The sequence below is a fragment of the Etheostoma spectabile genome, chromosome 3 (genome assembly GCF_008692095.1).
Source record: "Etheostoma spectabile isolate EspeVRDwgs_2016 chromosome 3, UIUC_Espe_1.0, whole genome shotgun sequence".
Lineage (NCBI taxonomy): Eukaryota > Metazoa > Chordata > Actinopteri > Perciformes > Percidae > Etheostoma > Etheostoma spectabile.
In genome coordinates, this window is record NC_045735.1 from 1,472,828 (window position 1) to 1,489,059 (window position 16,232).

The window sequence follows — 16,232 nt, forward strand, 5'->3', positions numbered from 1 at the left end:
AACCTCACACACTGCCACTCCCTCTGGTCCACTCGCTCCGGTCATTATATAATAATTGATGTACATTTGAAATAGATGTTGGGTATGAGGGAGGGAGTTCACTTTCACATTTACTGAACTGCGTACGCACAGGGTGGTGTAAATAGGTTTATACTTCTTCTCACTTTTTTTTGGATTTGTAAACAGATCCTCAAGTGTTTGCAAGTTTTTATTATTAATTTATTGTCTCATCAGTTGTTGTTATTGATTTGCTTTGTTTTTATTTCTTGTCTGCTGTTCTCTTCTTAACATATTTAAAATAAAATCAATCAATCAATCAATTAATCAATTATAGTTTTAGTATTATCCTGTGAAATCCGTAAATACTTCACACCGTACCACCCTGATTTAGTGTAGATACCTGGGCTTCTCTCCTGTCCCTATCTGACAGATGATCGATTCCATCCACATGATCTGATCTCGGACCATGCTGAAGAACCTCAGCTTGTCTGTCTCAGTAGTAATCTGTACTCGACACTCCTCACAGGACGTCAGCAGCTCTTTCCAGAACTGCATCACTTCATGCTCGCGACATGCGATGGCTTCGGCCTTCTCACCGGCGTACACCGTCCTTAGCTGAGCAGCACTCTCCTGCAACTGACGCACCTGGCAGAGTGGGAGAGCAGATTTTAGGAAAACACTAAGCTGAACAAAGAAGGAATGAAAAGTAAAAAAAAAAAAAATAGAAAGGGTTTGTTTTCTAAATGACGCACAAAACACAGCTGCTCTGACAGCTGTGTTCAGTCTGGGCCAAATGTCACTGGAGTTGACACAGCAGCTGTGATTTTGCAGCATTCTTCAGTAAAATGTACCACTGTTTCTGTTCCCCAGGTGCATGACAGAGACTACATAAAGCAAAATGAAATGCAGAGTAAGAAGCCATGAAGATTCAGGCTTTCAAATTCAGATTATTTTTTTTTACTGTCAATCAACTATAAAATTCATTTAATTTACAGTTGTAAAATAATGACAAAGGAAACACAAAGTTCCAACCATACCTGTGACAATAAAACAAATATCTGTAAAGTAGAATATAAGCATAGTGGGACAGGCAATTTCGTCATGTAAATAATGTCTTTGAGGTGGGTAAGGAGATGTGAGGAAATTACTATTTTACTGATTCTAAATGAATACCTCAACCTCATGTCTGTATGAATGTAAGGCAGGGCTTGCTAAAGAAAGCATACATGCTACACAAACATCTGCTGAGTTAGAAAAAGTCCTGTGGACCTCTACAGAATGATCATTCACTGGGGGAAGTCTTTGTGAGTTTTGAGGTCAGTGAATACTGAAGCAGTTCATTTTACATGCTGTCTGTTAATGTTGCTGTACTTGCGTGACCAGCAGCTGTATGTCCTGTTCGAAGCTGTGCAGGAGTCTCTGCAGGGTGCTGGTGTTGGCAGTGCTGCCCTGCCGAGCCTGAACTTCTGGCAGCCTTCGATGTTTGTCCTCTATCTGGGCCAAAACCTAAAAAAACAGCAGCACAAAAGTGTTCCATGTATACAGTGTGTGTGTGAAAAGTAATTTCTGTATTTAGCTACAATATTTGTCCTCTACTGTAAAACATTTCCCTGCCAAATTGTCGTAAAAAGTGAAATCAGTGTAAAAAATATAATAAAGTTTAATTATTGCACGATTGTATTATATTGTATAAAACACCATATAATATCTAACTTTTGTCTTGTTCTTCAGGTGTCTTACCTCTCTGCAGTCAGAGAAGAACTTGTGCAGCTGGTGTGAGGCGGCGAGCATCTGCGCCCGAGTCTCCATTAGCTCCAGCAGGTCGGCCCAGGCCTCGTTCACCCCATCCTTCCATTCAGCGATGGTGGCAGCCTCTGAGTGGCCATAGTCGATGAGCTCGTCCACCATCTGGTTGACGGCCGTCACTCGCTCCTGCCCCACACTGCCCGTCTCTGACACAAACTCCGTAAACTTCTCCTGCAGGACCTGGAGGTGCGACAGGGGAGGAAGTAAGAAGGGAAAGGAAATGTAAAAAAATAAATTCTCCACATGCCGTTAGCTGTTTATTCACAGAGAGAAGCAGATGTATAAGCTGCTGTAAAAGGATAAAACTACTTGTTTAAAGTTGGTGCGATTAACAGTTGTAACTTATAGTACGTAACAAATAGTCTATGTCAATGACTGGATGTCCATCACCTTGTGCTTTCTTTGTGTTTAGACTTAGACTTAGACTTCTATCTGAGTTTTTTGTTGCACGACTAAAACAACTTTTGAACGTACACGTTCCACAAAAACAAGTTCCTTCCCGAGGCTATTTTGCAGAGGCGCCGTACCTGCGTCTGGCGCTTAGCGCCGCCCATGACGATTGTGATTGATTTAAAGACATGCCAATAAACTAGAGCACTTTTTCTCCCACCTTGGAATGCTGTGTGGACTAGCCAGACCCTCCTCCGCGGTGCTGTGGAGAAGGGTCTAGCAATGCAAGACTACATAACAAACAGTCAAAAGAGACCAGTGTTGTTATTCAATTTCAACATGTGACTTCCTTAAATCTTGTATTCACTCACAGACACCATCTGTCGACACACTTACAGTGACATGCTCATAGTCTTGACCCAGTTCGGGCGAGCTGGCGACCACCTCCTTCTGAGCGATCCACTGCTCCAGCTCGTCCACCTCCCTGTTAAGCTGGTAGAGCCAGTACTGCTGCTCCAGGCGGCTCTTCCTCTCCTCCACCAGGTCCTTCAGAGACACGTACAGACGGTCGATCTGGGACTGGCGCTTGCTGATCTGTTCGCTGTGGAAAAGAGGAATTTAGATAACGTTTCTTCCCCATTCTGTTGTTTGGTCTGAACAACAAATCTTAGCAACTGCTGCATGTTTTTATAAGTTTTTAAAGGTTATTTTTTTGGGGCATTTTTCGTCTTTTATTTTGATAGGACAGCTCAAGAAATGAAAGGGGGGAGAGAGGGGGAATGACAGCAAAGGGTCACAGGTCAGAGTTGAACCTACGCCCGCTACATCAAGTAACCCTCTATATATCAACACCAGCTCTACCAACTGAGCTATCAGGGCGCCCATGCTTTTATAATTTATATACATTTTTTAAACTTTCCGTTGCGGCACTGCATGATGCAAAGGTGGAAACATTTGTCGTGACAAGTATCTTTGTGTCAGAACATTTTTTTGTTTGCCATCATCATTTATTTCCAAAAGTTGAAATCGGCAGAAACAAACAAACACAAAGCAAGAAAAATAGCAGTGCTTGCAGTGCTAAGGGCAACTTTTTTTAATTTAATTTATTTTATTTTTTTATACAGTAATTAAAATATTGTCTTTGCCAGGGTTAGGCAGAACACCACATAACTCCTGTTCAATGCTACATGCAAAAAAAAGCATTGACTTGAATTTGAAATCTTTGTCTCTGTGCTGTAACTGTTGGTAATCATCTTGTTCACCTTTCATTTAAAAGAACTAACAAAAACTCCTTGCCAGCATTTGAGTCCACACATTTGTCCTTAACAGGTCAAACATAACCAGCAAGATGAATTAAAAAATAATTTGGAAAAAATGTCTAATTAGTTAACTTTCCCTCCCAGAGTTTTATCAATGAAAATATATTTGTTTCTGGTAAAGTTTGGCAACTGACTTCTAAAATCAAACACTTTCTATTTGTTCATAAAGCAGAAGATTAGGAGCATTCCCGTCATTTATTTTGTGGCGACAGAAATTCTCTGTTTATAGATTGTATATGTGTGTTTAAGTGCTCACCAGTCTGGATGCCCCATCTCCAGCAGCTGTCGACATTGCTGCGACAGCAGGCCGATGGTCTCAGCGTAGTCCTCGATGGTCTGTTCTAGGACTAAGTGTTTCTTTAGCAGCTGAAGTGTGCTCGGCTCGTCCTGGTGGGAGCAGGAAACAACACACACAAGGTCGGGTTTCACTTTACAAATAATAGCTGCAGCACAAATGCTCAATGCTGCCTCCATGTATAAGTCTAACAAAAAAGAAAATAGCCATGCTCAGGATGGTTTCCACAAAATAAGTTGAATATTAAAGTATTTAGATACTTTGAGACTTGCGGAAGCTTAGCAGCCTTTGCAGGGACAATCAGGAGAGTTATAATGACTGAAATTTGATGATGAAATGATTACCTGATTGTAACAGACTACGTGCCCTGATTTTGAACCGGATAATGAACAATTTATTAGTTGAGGTTTTAATAAAATGCCCAACTTTCAGACATTCGTCCACACACACACACACACACACACACACACACACACACACACACACACACACACTTCCCCTTCTCCCGTTCCTCCTAGTGCAGCTCTTGCCTCGCTCACCAGGCCTCCACCTCGGCTGTGTCAAAGTAGTACTGCTGCGCCTGGTACATGGCGTCCAGGACCAGCTGCCTCCTCTCGGTCTCGGCCCAGAGCAGAACCCACAGCTGGGCCAGCTGGTCGTGGCCCGCCCTGACGCAGTCGGCCTCTGGGCTGCGTATGGAAGCGATGATCCCCGCCCTCTCCAGGACGTCCTCGATCCTGCTCCTGTGGCCCTGCAGTTCTCTCTGAAGTGTCTGGAGGAGAGCAAAGAGCAGGGGCGGTGCTAGAAGTGAAATATTATTGGCCACCCTGGTGGAGTTCTGTCAATCTGACAATTGTGATTTCCATTAGTTCAGAGTACCGTCACTTGGCTACCTGTACTGCCAATATTCCCAGCCCTTGTCATATGACCAATTAATGTTTCCATTCCATGATGACTATGTAAAATTCTGATGCCACGGAACCAGCACTGGAACTGTTTTTGAAAAAAGTGGCAGGCTAAGCCTATAGAAAATGTGTATTGTATAACAATTGAAACTAATAAGGAAGGTGAGGTTTTATATGTCAGAATTACATTATGTTGTTCTATTCCCATTTATTTCCACTATTTCTAATCATATTTTCTACGCTGTATTCTGATAAAATGATTAGATACTGGATTATTGGTCCCCTCCCTGTGCCACCCCACTTAAAAAATCCTGGAATCGCCCCTGAGAGGAGGTGACTGGTTTGATCGTTTCTATGTTGTGTAAAAAAGAACAATGATAATATAATTCACTGTGGAATTACAGATTTAAAATAAGTATGATGCATAATAAGGTAGGTGAGTGGGTTTGGAGACTGCAGTTAGAATTCTTACCTGGTTCTTCTTCATGAGCTGCTGGACTGCCTGCAGAGAGGAGCCGTGTTCCTGAGACATGGCCATAGGGAGGCGCTCCTGGACCCACAACTACAACCACAACAATGTGACACACAGCAGTAAATACAGATGTGCACGTGCATATGCGCGCCTCATTTTATCGTAGGTGAATCTGTGACGTAGAGATATCTTAACAATTAAAGCAATTTGGACTAAAACATGGTTGAACGTTAACAAAAAAACACATCAACAAAAAAAGAATCAGAGTGTTGCCAACAGAGACACTGTATAGTGCCCTCTGGTGGACAAACTATGCATAACATGGTTGACCGTCCGTTTTTATTTAATTTTTTAAATGATCATAATAATTTAACAATTAATATCGGCCCGCCGCTATATCAGTCGGGCCCTAATTGGAGGAACTTTACTCCCTTTTGGCAATGCATGCCCCCACAATGTAAATAATTTAATTTGGGCTAATATTTCTTTTTAGTGTAAGGTATGTGTAAATGATGTGATAAGGCATGTAGTAGTTATGTTAAAGATAAGTGGCAGGGAAACTCAGGGAATGAATGCTAGTAAATACTAAAATTGTCTCTCTACTTGACAAACAAGTCTGTGTGTGTGTTTTTGTTGGCCAACGGCCGTCAAACTCACAATCTCATCCTCCAGGTCTCGTCCGACTTGGTGAACTTCTTTGGACGCCAGCAGGATGCGTCGTCTCTCCTTCAGCGGCTCGATCAGACGCACCATCCTGGCCTCCACAATGGCTTGACGCTCTGCAACCGTCTCCTTGGTCTGCGTCTGCTGTGGGATGGAAGCCACCTGCGCCTGGAGCTGCCCCACCTCCTTATACCACTCCTCCATGTGGCTCTCCATGGTCTGAGGGGGAGAAGGAGGAGCAGGACGGCAGGGGAGAGGGGGGAGTAGAGTCAAAGTTATCAAAACGATCGAAGGAAAGTAGGATGTGTTGAGGAGGAGAGAGGGATGGAGGTGGGTGAGTTGAAGAGAGAGTGAACTGGATGGAGGTAGATAAGAGACATGTTGCCATGGGAGACTAGATAAAGATGGGATGAGTGGGATGTGGGGAATGTGACAGAAATGCAAAAATTAGTAGTTTGTCGTTGTTTTGACTCTCAGGCGACAATTCATGTGTAATTTTATTTTAATCGCTCTTATTTCTGACATAAAATTAAGATTCTTTATGTCAAAAATTGCTAAAAATGCTTTGTGTTTCAGATTTCAGAAGGACATTATTACACAGTATAAACTAGATATAAGTATAAAGTTTTATTTATTTATTTTTTTACATAGTATATATACAAAATTATAAGGGAAAACAGTTTGTGGCCCATCCAAAGAGACAGGGTAGCAACAATCATTAGAATTGATTCATAATTGTTTGCTTCTAATGCCTGAAATTAAACATAAGTTTAAATGGCAAAATGATCACAACAGAAACAATACATTTCAATAACTACAAGCTCTGTATTATGTCAAGTAACGATACAGTATAATTCTAAAAAAATAAATTGTATTATTAATATAATTTTATAATATAATTGAATTGAATTATTGCTTGTGTTGAGTTCTAAATTGTCATTATTTAAAAAAAAAAGCATGGAAGCAAAGATGAGACGGAAAATAAGCCAGAAAGTGAAAGAATAATTGATAGACATGAAGTGTAGTGAAGTTTACTGTACCCCTTGCCAGGATGGATGCTGGGTAGTGGAGTTTGGTTTGGATGATGGGGTAAAGCAGTGCTAATGGCAGCCTGTTAAAGGAAGCTGTAAGCGGAATGCTGTGGGAGAGGAGAGTGAGACATGTCCGGTGAAATGAAAGTAATGAAAGGATGAATCTGTGCGCCGTCAGCCCAGCCACACCTGCCCGCTATTGGCTGTGTAAAGCATCAGACGCCTCCAAAGCGTCGCTGTTGGAGGGCAAGTGACGAGTAACATCCCAATGTCACACGTAGTGGAAAAAGGACCTTTTTACATCAAGTTTACTACCGTGAAATTAAACCTAATGGATATTTAATGATAGAATATTAAGTTATTGGACAGGTTATGGGTATAGAACAAGAAAAGTTGTGTTGTTGAAAATAGATATAACTAGACAATACAGGGCTGTGGACACCCTTCACAAGCCTTCTGCTACTGTACGTATGTGCATGAGCATTTTTCAGATCCAAATAAAAAAAGAAATGCTTTGAGAATACAGTTGGGGTCAATTGAAAGCTCTTAGCTTTTGATTTTATGTTTATTAAGTTTTCATTTATAGCAAATGGACTGCACTTATGTAGTGCTTTTTTTCAACTGTGTCACCGCCCACAATCAGTCTGAACAGAAAAACACATAACCAGTGTTAAGTATTTAATTACTAAAGTAAATTTAAGACTATCCAATGTGAACGTGTACATAAACAAATCTATTGTTCCATAGTGAAAGGACCAACAGAGATGGAACTGTACCCAATCAATCACAAAACAGTAAGCTCATCAAAGAATCTCAAAATCGCGTTGATTTAATTGGAAACAATAATAAAAGAGATGTTGGCATCTGTATTTAAAAAGAGTATACTAATAAGTATCTTCCACTAATCAGTATTTTTTTTTAAATGATCTTGGGATGAAACTCTTATAAAAGCTCAACGGGTTGCCATGAGTGCTGATGGCTTATAGTGTTTAAAAAAACCATCAACACAAATAAAAAATGGATGTTGGCGTGAAAGTAAAAGCGCCCGACTGTGCTGAAATGAGATAAAAAGCATTGAAGGCGCCCAGTGAAAAATGCAGTCGTTAGTCATTTCCAAACATGATGTTATGTTTAAATATTAATTAGCCACTGTGTAGCGATAATAACGTGAACAGTGAGTCACTGTGAGACAGTTCAGCATGTAGAGTAAAGAAGCAGTGCTACAGAGTCATATTCACAATTTAGGTCAAACTATTTAGAAAGGTGTTGGAACTCCTGTAGCCTACAAAATTTATAATTATAAAAGAAATATGAGCTATGTTTTTGTAGCCAAATATTGCAAAAATATCTAGAAAACATGCCTAGTAATGTGATCATTAGCCATGTGAATGTTTTGCTATGGAGGAATCTAGAGAAGACCACAGACTCAATAAGTGCCAAAATAAAGCTCGCGTAATTCATAAAGGAAACAGAGACATTTGTTATGTGGTTGGCTGCTTGCCAGACTGACTAAAAGGCCAAAAAAACAAAACAGAAAAGAAACGGAGCAGCATTGTCATCTAAGTGACATACAGAAGCCTCCGCAAAAATAAATGTATGTTAACCTTAAGAACTTGATAAAAGAAGCAAACTTGAACAACTGGAATCACCAAACATGCTCTTGAATTTCTTTCCTGTACCCTTAAATATTCATGTTTATCTTGTCTTTGTAATGTGATAATGTGTAACCTAGTGCTGACCAACTTCTGGGATACAGAAACATACATTTCTTTTAAACAAATATAAAGTTTTTGTTTAATTTTTCTAATCAAATACTAGGCCTACTTTGATCATTAATTAATTATTAAATAAATTGTGGCTGAACTGTTTACCACTCTGCTTATGCAGCCTTTGAAAGGACCACAGCTCAATACATTTAAGAATGAGTAAGCTTGAGGTTAGAGGCACAGCACTTTAAAAGAGGGCTTTTGGTTGAAATGGTTGAAGAACACTTTGATTTTAAATCCTACGTACGTGTAGTTTCTTTAGCTGCTTGTTGACAGTGGTGAGGTCCTGTCCCTGGTCCACGTAGGCTAGTTGACACTCCAGCTGGCCCAGTCTCTGGTCCAGGCTTTCGTAGCTCTGCACCAGCAGGTCGGCCTTGTTGGCCTCAAAGAGCTGGCGGGCTTTGGCCTGGGTGGTGCTCTCCAGGTCCTGCCAACACTCCCTGATCTCCTCCAGCTTCCTCCGGACCACCGGGCTGAGCTCCGGCTTCTCCTGGATCAGCTGCTGGCCCTCCTGGATAGACAGGGGGGAGGGAGGGACACAGAGGGGGTGGTAACACAGAGTTTAAGACCTCATGTTTTAATAGGAAGGGACCATCATAGACGACAATGACATACAGACCCATAAGCAGATGAGCAATGGAGCAGGTGGAGCAAATGGCATAGCCATTATTAAATTAGCAAAGTTCTAGTTTTGTTACCCTACTTTTCATTTTCTTTGTCCTTCCAATTGGTTGATTATATTCAAAGTCCTCATGAAATGAAAATTGTTTCAGCGTTAACTCTTTGTCCTTTGATAATCAGTTGTTCTACGCCAAATATTTGTTTAAAAAAATTCAATTTTGAGTATTTTTACATTTTAATCACGGGCCGTTCTCTTACTGTGTAATGATTTCAAAGGTCTGATGACTCATCCTGCAGTTGGGGGAGTTTACTAATTTCACTGTGTTCACTTAGAAGGAATCACTTCACATGGGTAGGCACTTTTAATGACATTTTGAACATGTTAAGAGGCTAAAAACATGTTTAAAAATTGCCCTGTTTAAGCCTGTTGGGTGCTAACTCTAGCAGGAGATCACGTTGTAGGCAGCATTGATCGTTGTTGTTTTTCTCTCTACTGACAGCACTCCAAATGTAAAAACAACAGAGCTACGTGTTGAAATTGACCTGAATTCTCCTTTAAGCTACCGAATGTCACGCCATAATCACCATTAGAGTATTAAACATAACCTGTTATGATAATGAGGTCCCTACGTTATCAACCACCTTAATCAGTGAGTCTGCGCCCTTGGCAGTATTTACATAAACTCATAATTTTAAGCATATATCAATTTCATGTTAATCACTTTTCCCCTCATCACTATGCAAATCTATGCCAAAAGATATTCTGAAAATGAACCATGTTGATTTCAAAAAGCAGTAACGCTTCAAGAAATGCTGGGTGTACAATCAAAGAACAAGAGACTAAATATAAAATAAACAACAATAAAGAGTGTAAAACGGATTTGTTTGAGACATAGGGAAAAAATAACTCCATCTGTCTTGAATACAGGAATAAAAATATATATTTTCAAGGGCTGCAGCTAATTATACATTTTATCATAAATTCTGTAAAAAGGCAGTACCCGACATTCAGAACATTGATATAGTGGCAAACAAATATTTGCTAAGTAACGATATATTGGAGAAACAGCGTCCTGAGCAGAGAATTATCTCACACTTCCTCTATGTGTGTTTTAATGTGGGTGTCTTTGTTCTTTGCTTTGATAGCCGGTCCAGCCGTGCATGTTTGTGCATCTGGCCATCAAATAACGTAGGTATTTTACGTATTGGGGTAAAGTCTGTGAAAGCAACGTGGAGGCAATCCCAGCCCACTGCTTTATTTTCAGTATTTTCAGTATTTTCAGTATTGCAAGTACAGCCCCTTTAATAAAATGTCAGAAATTTTGGATTGTCCACAATCTGATCACATTGTCCGATCAACTATCAGAAAGCTCAAACCCATTTGTAATTATTGTAAAGACGACTTACAATTTCAATAAATAGTGGACCTGTTGTCGATGAAAATGAGAAAATGAATTCAAAACATTTTTAAAAGTCTGTTAATCTTAAGTAATTTCAAAGCAAAAGTGGCAAAATATCACTGGTTTCAGCTCCCCGAATGTGAATATTTTTTTGTTTTCTAATTCTTTTATAATAGTAAACTGGAACATTGTTTTTTTTTTAACAGTTAATTGCAAAAATAAGTTATTTTTAAAAGTTGCCGAGGGCTCTGGGATAGCTATGATAGATATTTTACACTATATGCTAATATTTTATAGACCAAAAAATGAATAAAGAAATAAAAAGTATCATTATTTGCAGCCCTACTGAAATATCTAAATATAGGATATAAGGATGCAAGGATGGCTCTCTCTTCTTGGCTTCATCACATCCACATATATTTGCTGGGTCTTATGTTGGGATAATTATGTACTGTGGAACTGGGTTAGAATATGTCTGTCTGTCTGTCTGTCTGTCTGTCTGTCTGTCTGTCTGTCTGTCTGTCTGTCTGTCTGTCTGTCTGTCTGTCTGTCTGTCTCTGTGTGTGTAGAGATTAAACCTCATGGTATTAAAATGCCTCATAAATTACCTCACACTCCCCTTCCCCCTTCCCCCTTCTCTCTCTCTTTCTTCTCTTTTTGATATTTCTGCCCCCTTTTGTACCTCATCCTGTTCTGAACCCTATTTTACACACACACACAAACACACCACCACCATTCCTTGTGTACACCTGCTCCCTTCCTTTTTTTCTTCAATTTACCTCCCCCACAGAGAAATCCTTCCCCCATCCAATTGTAATTTGTCCTTTGCAGCCTGTGTGTATGTGTGTTTGTGTGTGTGTGCGTGTGTGTGTTGGAAAGAGAAAGAGAGAGTTACAGAAAAAAGGAGGAATTAAACAAAGAAAAAGATCTGATGAAAACAAAAGGACAAAAGAAAATTGGTGGCTTATTAACCTGTGTCAAAGCCAAAACCAGTGTTGGGGAAAGTTACTTAAACACATCTATGTCTTATACTTACTTACATTATACAATAAAAATGCTGTTCATTCAATGTCTGTATTCATCTTTCTTAAAATACTATAGGTTAATGTAGCAATATATACTATATACTGTATACAGTATGTATATATATATATATATATATATATATAAGACGGCGGTACACAGCCCGTGTATTATACATGACATGACATGACACAGACTATAAGGTCTGCATTAAAACACTGGGTAATATGCTTGATTTTGACCTGATTCAAGCTCGGGGAAATTTGAGAAATTACAGCCCGGCCCAGCTTTGACAAAGACTGAAACCCTACTAGTCATCACAACAATGTACTCTGTGTACTCTACTGTTTAAGGCTGCTACATTTCTCAGTGCTTTCTGGTGCTTGGCGGACAGTAATTTCAGACTCTATCAACACATTTTCACCGGAACAGTAAAATAACTTTGAGCAGAGACTCATCCTCCACAGAGGACAACATCCTGCCTGATTCACTCAGGTTAGGATCCAATCTAGACACAGAGCTGGCTGATGACTGGAAACTGGATGGCACTGGGATTTAAAAAAAGGCTTCTGGTCCAAACCCCCGGACTGGCTGTGTGAGCATGGTAGCTCCACAGTGTGAATGTGAGTATTATAAATGCATTATTAGTCATAGAATAAAATAAAGTATTACAAAAAACATTGCGGGTTTGAAGTCTTCCTTACAAAGCTCTTTTTGAGGAGATAGCACATATAACTGCATGTGGTGATGTTGTTAATGTTAAGTCAGATTGTAGCAATTCTTTTTTTTTCCAAAATATGTGTATATACGGTACATATTATAAAATATTTTGCTAAACATGGCAATTTCGTTTATATTTTCTAAAACTTGTTTAAGAATATAACAAATATGTTTTTTTACTGTGTATAACAAGGGAAAAAAACATACTGTATATGGTTGTACATTTTCCAAGACTCTGTATTGTGGCAATAATTATATAACATAATGTCAGTGTTCATGTTTTTCACAATATGTTACAAATGTGTTCCTAAATATATTGTAATTATCAGATCTCCATGAATGAAACATTTATTTCCATAGCATAAAGAAGAAACCCCTATTTCCTACATTAATGAAGGTTACAAAAAAAGATTTAAAAAAAAACAAACACTAACGTCTTAAACTCCTGAACCAGAAGAGTACAAATGAAGGAAAAGAATTATATTAATAAAAATAATTGTATTTTTTTCTTCAAAAAACTACAGTTAAAACTACAGTAAACTCCCAGTTGCTCCAGCAAAGCAAACTGGGGATGACTGGGGTTACAATGGGTATCTCTCAGGTACAAATGTGTGTACGTACATTAAAAAAATAGAATGGAAAGGCCACACTACACCACTCATTGTCACGTTATTTCCAGTGTTAGTGCGTTACGTCAGCTCCCCTTCTGGTGTGGCGTTTCCCTGGCTGCTGCTGCGTCCTCTGCGGTGAGTGGGAGCGCTGCGTGGGTTCGAGCAGCTTCACCCACAGACTGAGAGCTGCTACTCCACACTCACACATACTCAGTCTGCAGTTCAAAGAGGATCATGATATTCCACTGCTCATACAAACAGTATCTGCAGAGATCCCACAGCTACCTGATCCGAAACAATGTGAAGAAAAAGCCACTTCCAACTTGTAACTGCTGTTTTTTCTTTTTAAAGGTTAAGAGACATTCAACTGACTTTAAGCATTAGGGTCAGTTTAGTCCGCCTGCGAAAGCAGTTGTGAAATGGCTTCTATTAGGCGCCAGGATATCTCGGTTGGTAGAGCAGGCGCCCATATATAGAAGTTTACTCCTCGACACAGCGGGCCAGGGTTCAACTGCGGCCCTTTGCTGCATGTCATTCCGCCTTTCTCTCCTGTTTCATACAAATAAAAGCCTTAAAAGGCACCAAAACAAATCTTAAAAAGGCTTCTATTGTTGTCAAAGTTATCTTTGCTTTAGCTTGGAGACATAGAAACCTTTAACAGTCTAATGTTATACAAAATCATTGGGGTACCCATTTAAAGTGTCAAAAGCCATGCTCACACTCGTTGTCTGTGCAACATGTGCACGATGTGATGTGTTTTGAGAAGCAACCCCTATTCAATGTCACACCGCCAAACAGCATGTTGGGTACAGCTTGCTCTCCGTGGCTCACTACAGTACATTCAAGAACAGAAGACGACAGAGACCGGAGATGTTACACTGTAGCAAACTCAAACATTTCAAGCATCAGCCACTTTCGGAATGAATGCTCTTGTATGAACAAACAGCCAGGTCTCATATCTGGCTAGCTGTTGACACGTATACTCTAGCATTGCTAGGGGATGCAACTATGTCAAGACAGGTGTATTGCTCAGGAGCCAAGGAAGCACAGGGTCGAGTGTGAAGTTGTTTGTGTGAGCGGTTCTCCAGAAAGTTAGAGAGCAGAAATACCGGAGACCAAGCAATAGACCTGTTCAGACCAAGCCCGTTTTCAACATACACTGCACTAGTTCAGTTAACACTATTTAAAGCAGAAAACATAAAAACTTGACACAACATTGGTAGGTATTCCTTGGCGCCGCGATAAACAACATACTCGGTTCGGATCCAGCCTGGGACCTTTGTAGCAAGTCATTCCCCTCTCTCTCCCTCATTTTTTGTCTGCCTGTACACACAACCAACTGTCCCATAAAGGCAAAAATAACTTGAAAAAGAAAAGTATCTAACTGTATTCTAAATCATTTTCATAACAATGCAACCCCACCCTCTTTCCTCCGAGAAATGATGATAATAAGGAAGGTGCTATACTATGTTTTTGAGAATAAACCAAAATAAAATGATAAGAACATAAGAAGAAAACAGGCAAAGTGAAGAAGGAAAGGGAGTGAGGACTCCTGTCAGAACACTAATGCTAACAGTAACAGATGGGCGGTCCTCATTCTGCTGTCTGGTCTGTATATTACAGCAGACATCTGCTCCTGAGCGTCACTGCTGCTGACACTCGGCTGGTCAGTGTGTCTGTCACGCTCAGGAAACCGCAGCTATTGTGTCAATATTTACTCCATGTGTGAAAAGTCTGTTCATCTGACCAAATACGAAAGAAAAACTCGGTATGCTTACGCTGTAGCTTTCGCTTTTTAAATGAATAATTGTTGATGTTCAACAACTATTTTCTGTTTGTATTCTAGAGCCCAGTGTTACACGGGTTGGTCCTCAGGGAAACCCTTTGGTACTCAGGATGCATGCAATAGCCCATACTATTTAATAATTAAAAGCATATATATATCTATATATCTATATATATATATATATAGATATATATATTACATACAATAGATTTAGATATTACATACAAGTTGCCCAACTATACTTCCGTCCAAATGATGTAGTTTACTGAAGATTTACTCATGTTATTACACACACACACACACACACACACACACACACACACACACACACACACACACACACACACACACACACACACACACACACACACACACACACACACACACACACACACACACACACACACACACACAAAGACATATTTTCCAGCAGGCGCCCAGCTAGATACGGGAGATGAGCACTTTGAGCACCCATCTACCCAGAAAGTGCTCTGCTCTCTTCCTCTGTGCTGTTGTAAAAGCATCAATTTGACTGGAGTAAAAAACTGAAACTTTTTTTTTTTTTTTACCATTGTCCCTTTTTACCAACCCCCTGAGTGTGCATTTTTGTACTGAGACGATCAGAAAGCTCAGATTGCTCCAGGATTTGGAAGGTATTCATTTCATTTTAGTGCACTTTCCTATTTGATATGGACTCAACATTAGTAAAGAAAGATGTAAAGACACTGTGTGCTGGTTAAGTCATACCCACAATGTTTAAACACACTGTTAAGTGACTCTTACTAAAAATCACGTAATAGGTTAATGTTGCAGAATCTTGCAGAATAAACAGTGTATGACTAGTGAATTATTTTGCTGAATTATGTTAAAAATCGGACAAATAGATTTAAGTTTAAACCCTGCGGTGTGCATGACTGCCAGTCACTGTGGAACTCTCTTTGAAGGGTAAGAGTCTTAACAGCAGTGTTGCCGTGTAGGCAGAAGAAGCTCCTGTATAGGATCACTGAGAGAAACATTGATGTCAGAACCAGAAACAAGATAATGACCAGAGGTCCGTTTCAGAAAGCAGGATTAGTGAGAACTCTGAGTTTGTTAATGCTGAGATGAGGAAAACTCTGGGTTTTCTGTTTCAGAAAGGGAGGTTAATCGAACCTGAGAGAGGGGGGTAACTTCAGCCTGTTTCAGAGAGAGAGATAACTTAACCTCAGAGTCAGTTACTATGGTAACTGAGCGTGTGAACACGGGCCGAACGATATTGTGTTTTAGCATCGACATCATGATGTGCGCATGCGCGACAGTCCCACGCAGGACATTGCGATGTTGACGCTAATCCTTTTTTGTTGCTTGACAGAAAAGTTAACTTTCCCCGTTCTCCCTTTACATGATTATTAACGTCCGACCCTTCCCCTTTAAGACAGGTAGCC

At 39.9% G+C, this 16,232-nt stretch overlaps 1 protein-coding gene across 1 annotated transcript in view; it reads right to left on the reverse strand.

The window, feature by feature from the left end:
• sptbn4b (spectrin, beta, non-erythrocytic 4b) overlaps window positions 1–16,232 on the reverse strand; it is a 97,648-nt gene that overhangs the window by 19,306 nt on the left and 62,110 nt on the right. The window contains 9 exon segments of the mRNA XM_032512112.1: window positions 401–645; window positions 1,372–1,506; window positions 1,741–1,986; window positions 2,593–2,797; window positions 3,772–3,902; window positions 4,301–4,582; window positions 5,188–5,277; window positions 5,845–6,069; window positions 8,895–9,158. Coding sequence (XP_032368003.1) covers window positions 401–645; window positions 1,372–1,506; window positions 1,741–1,986; window positions 2,593–2,797; window positions 3,772–3,902; window positions 4,301–4,582; window positions 5,188–5,277; window positions 5,845–6,069; window positions 8,895–9,158 — 1,823 coding nt within the window.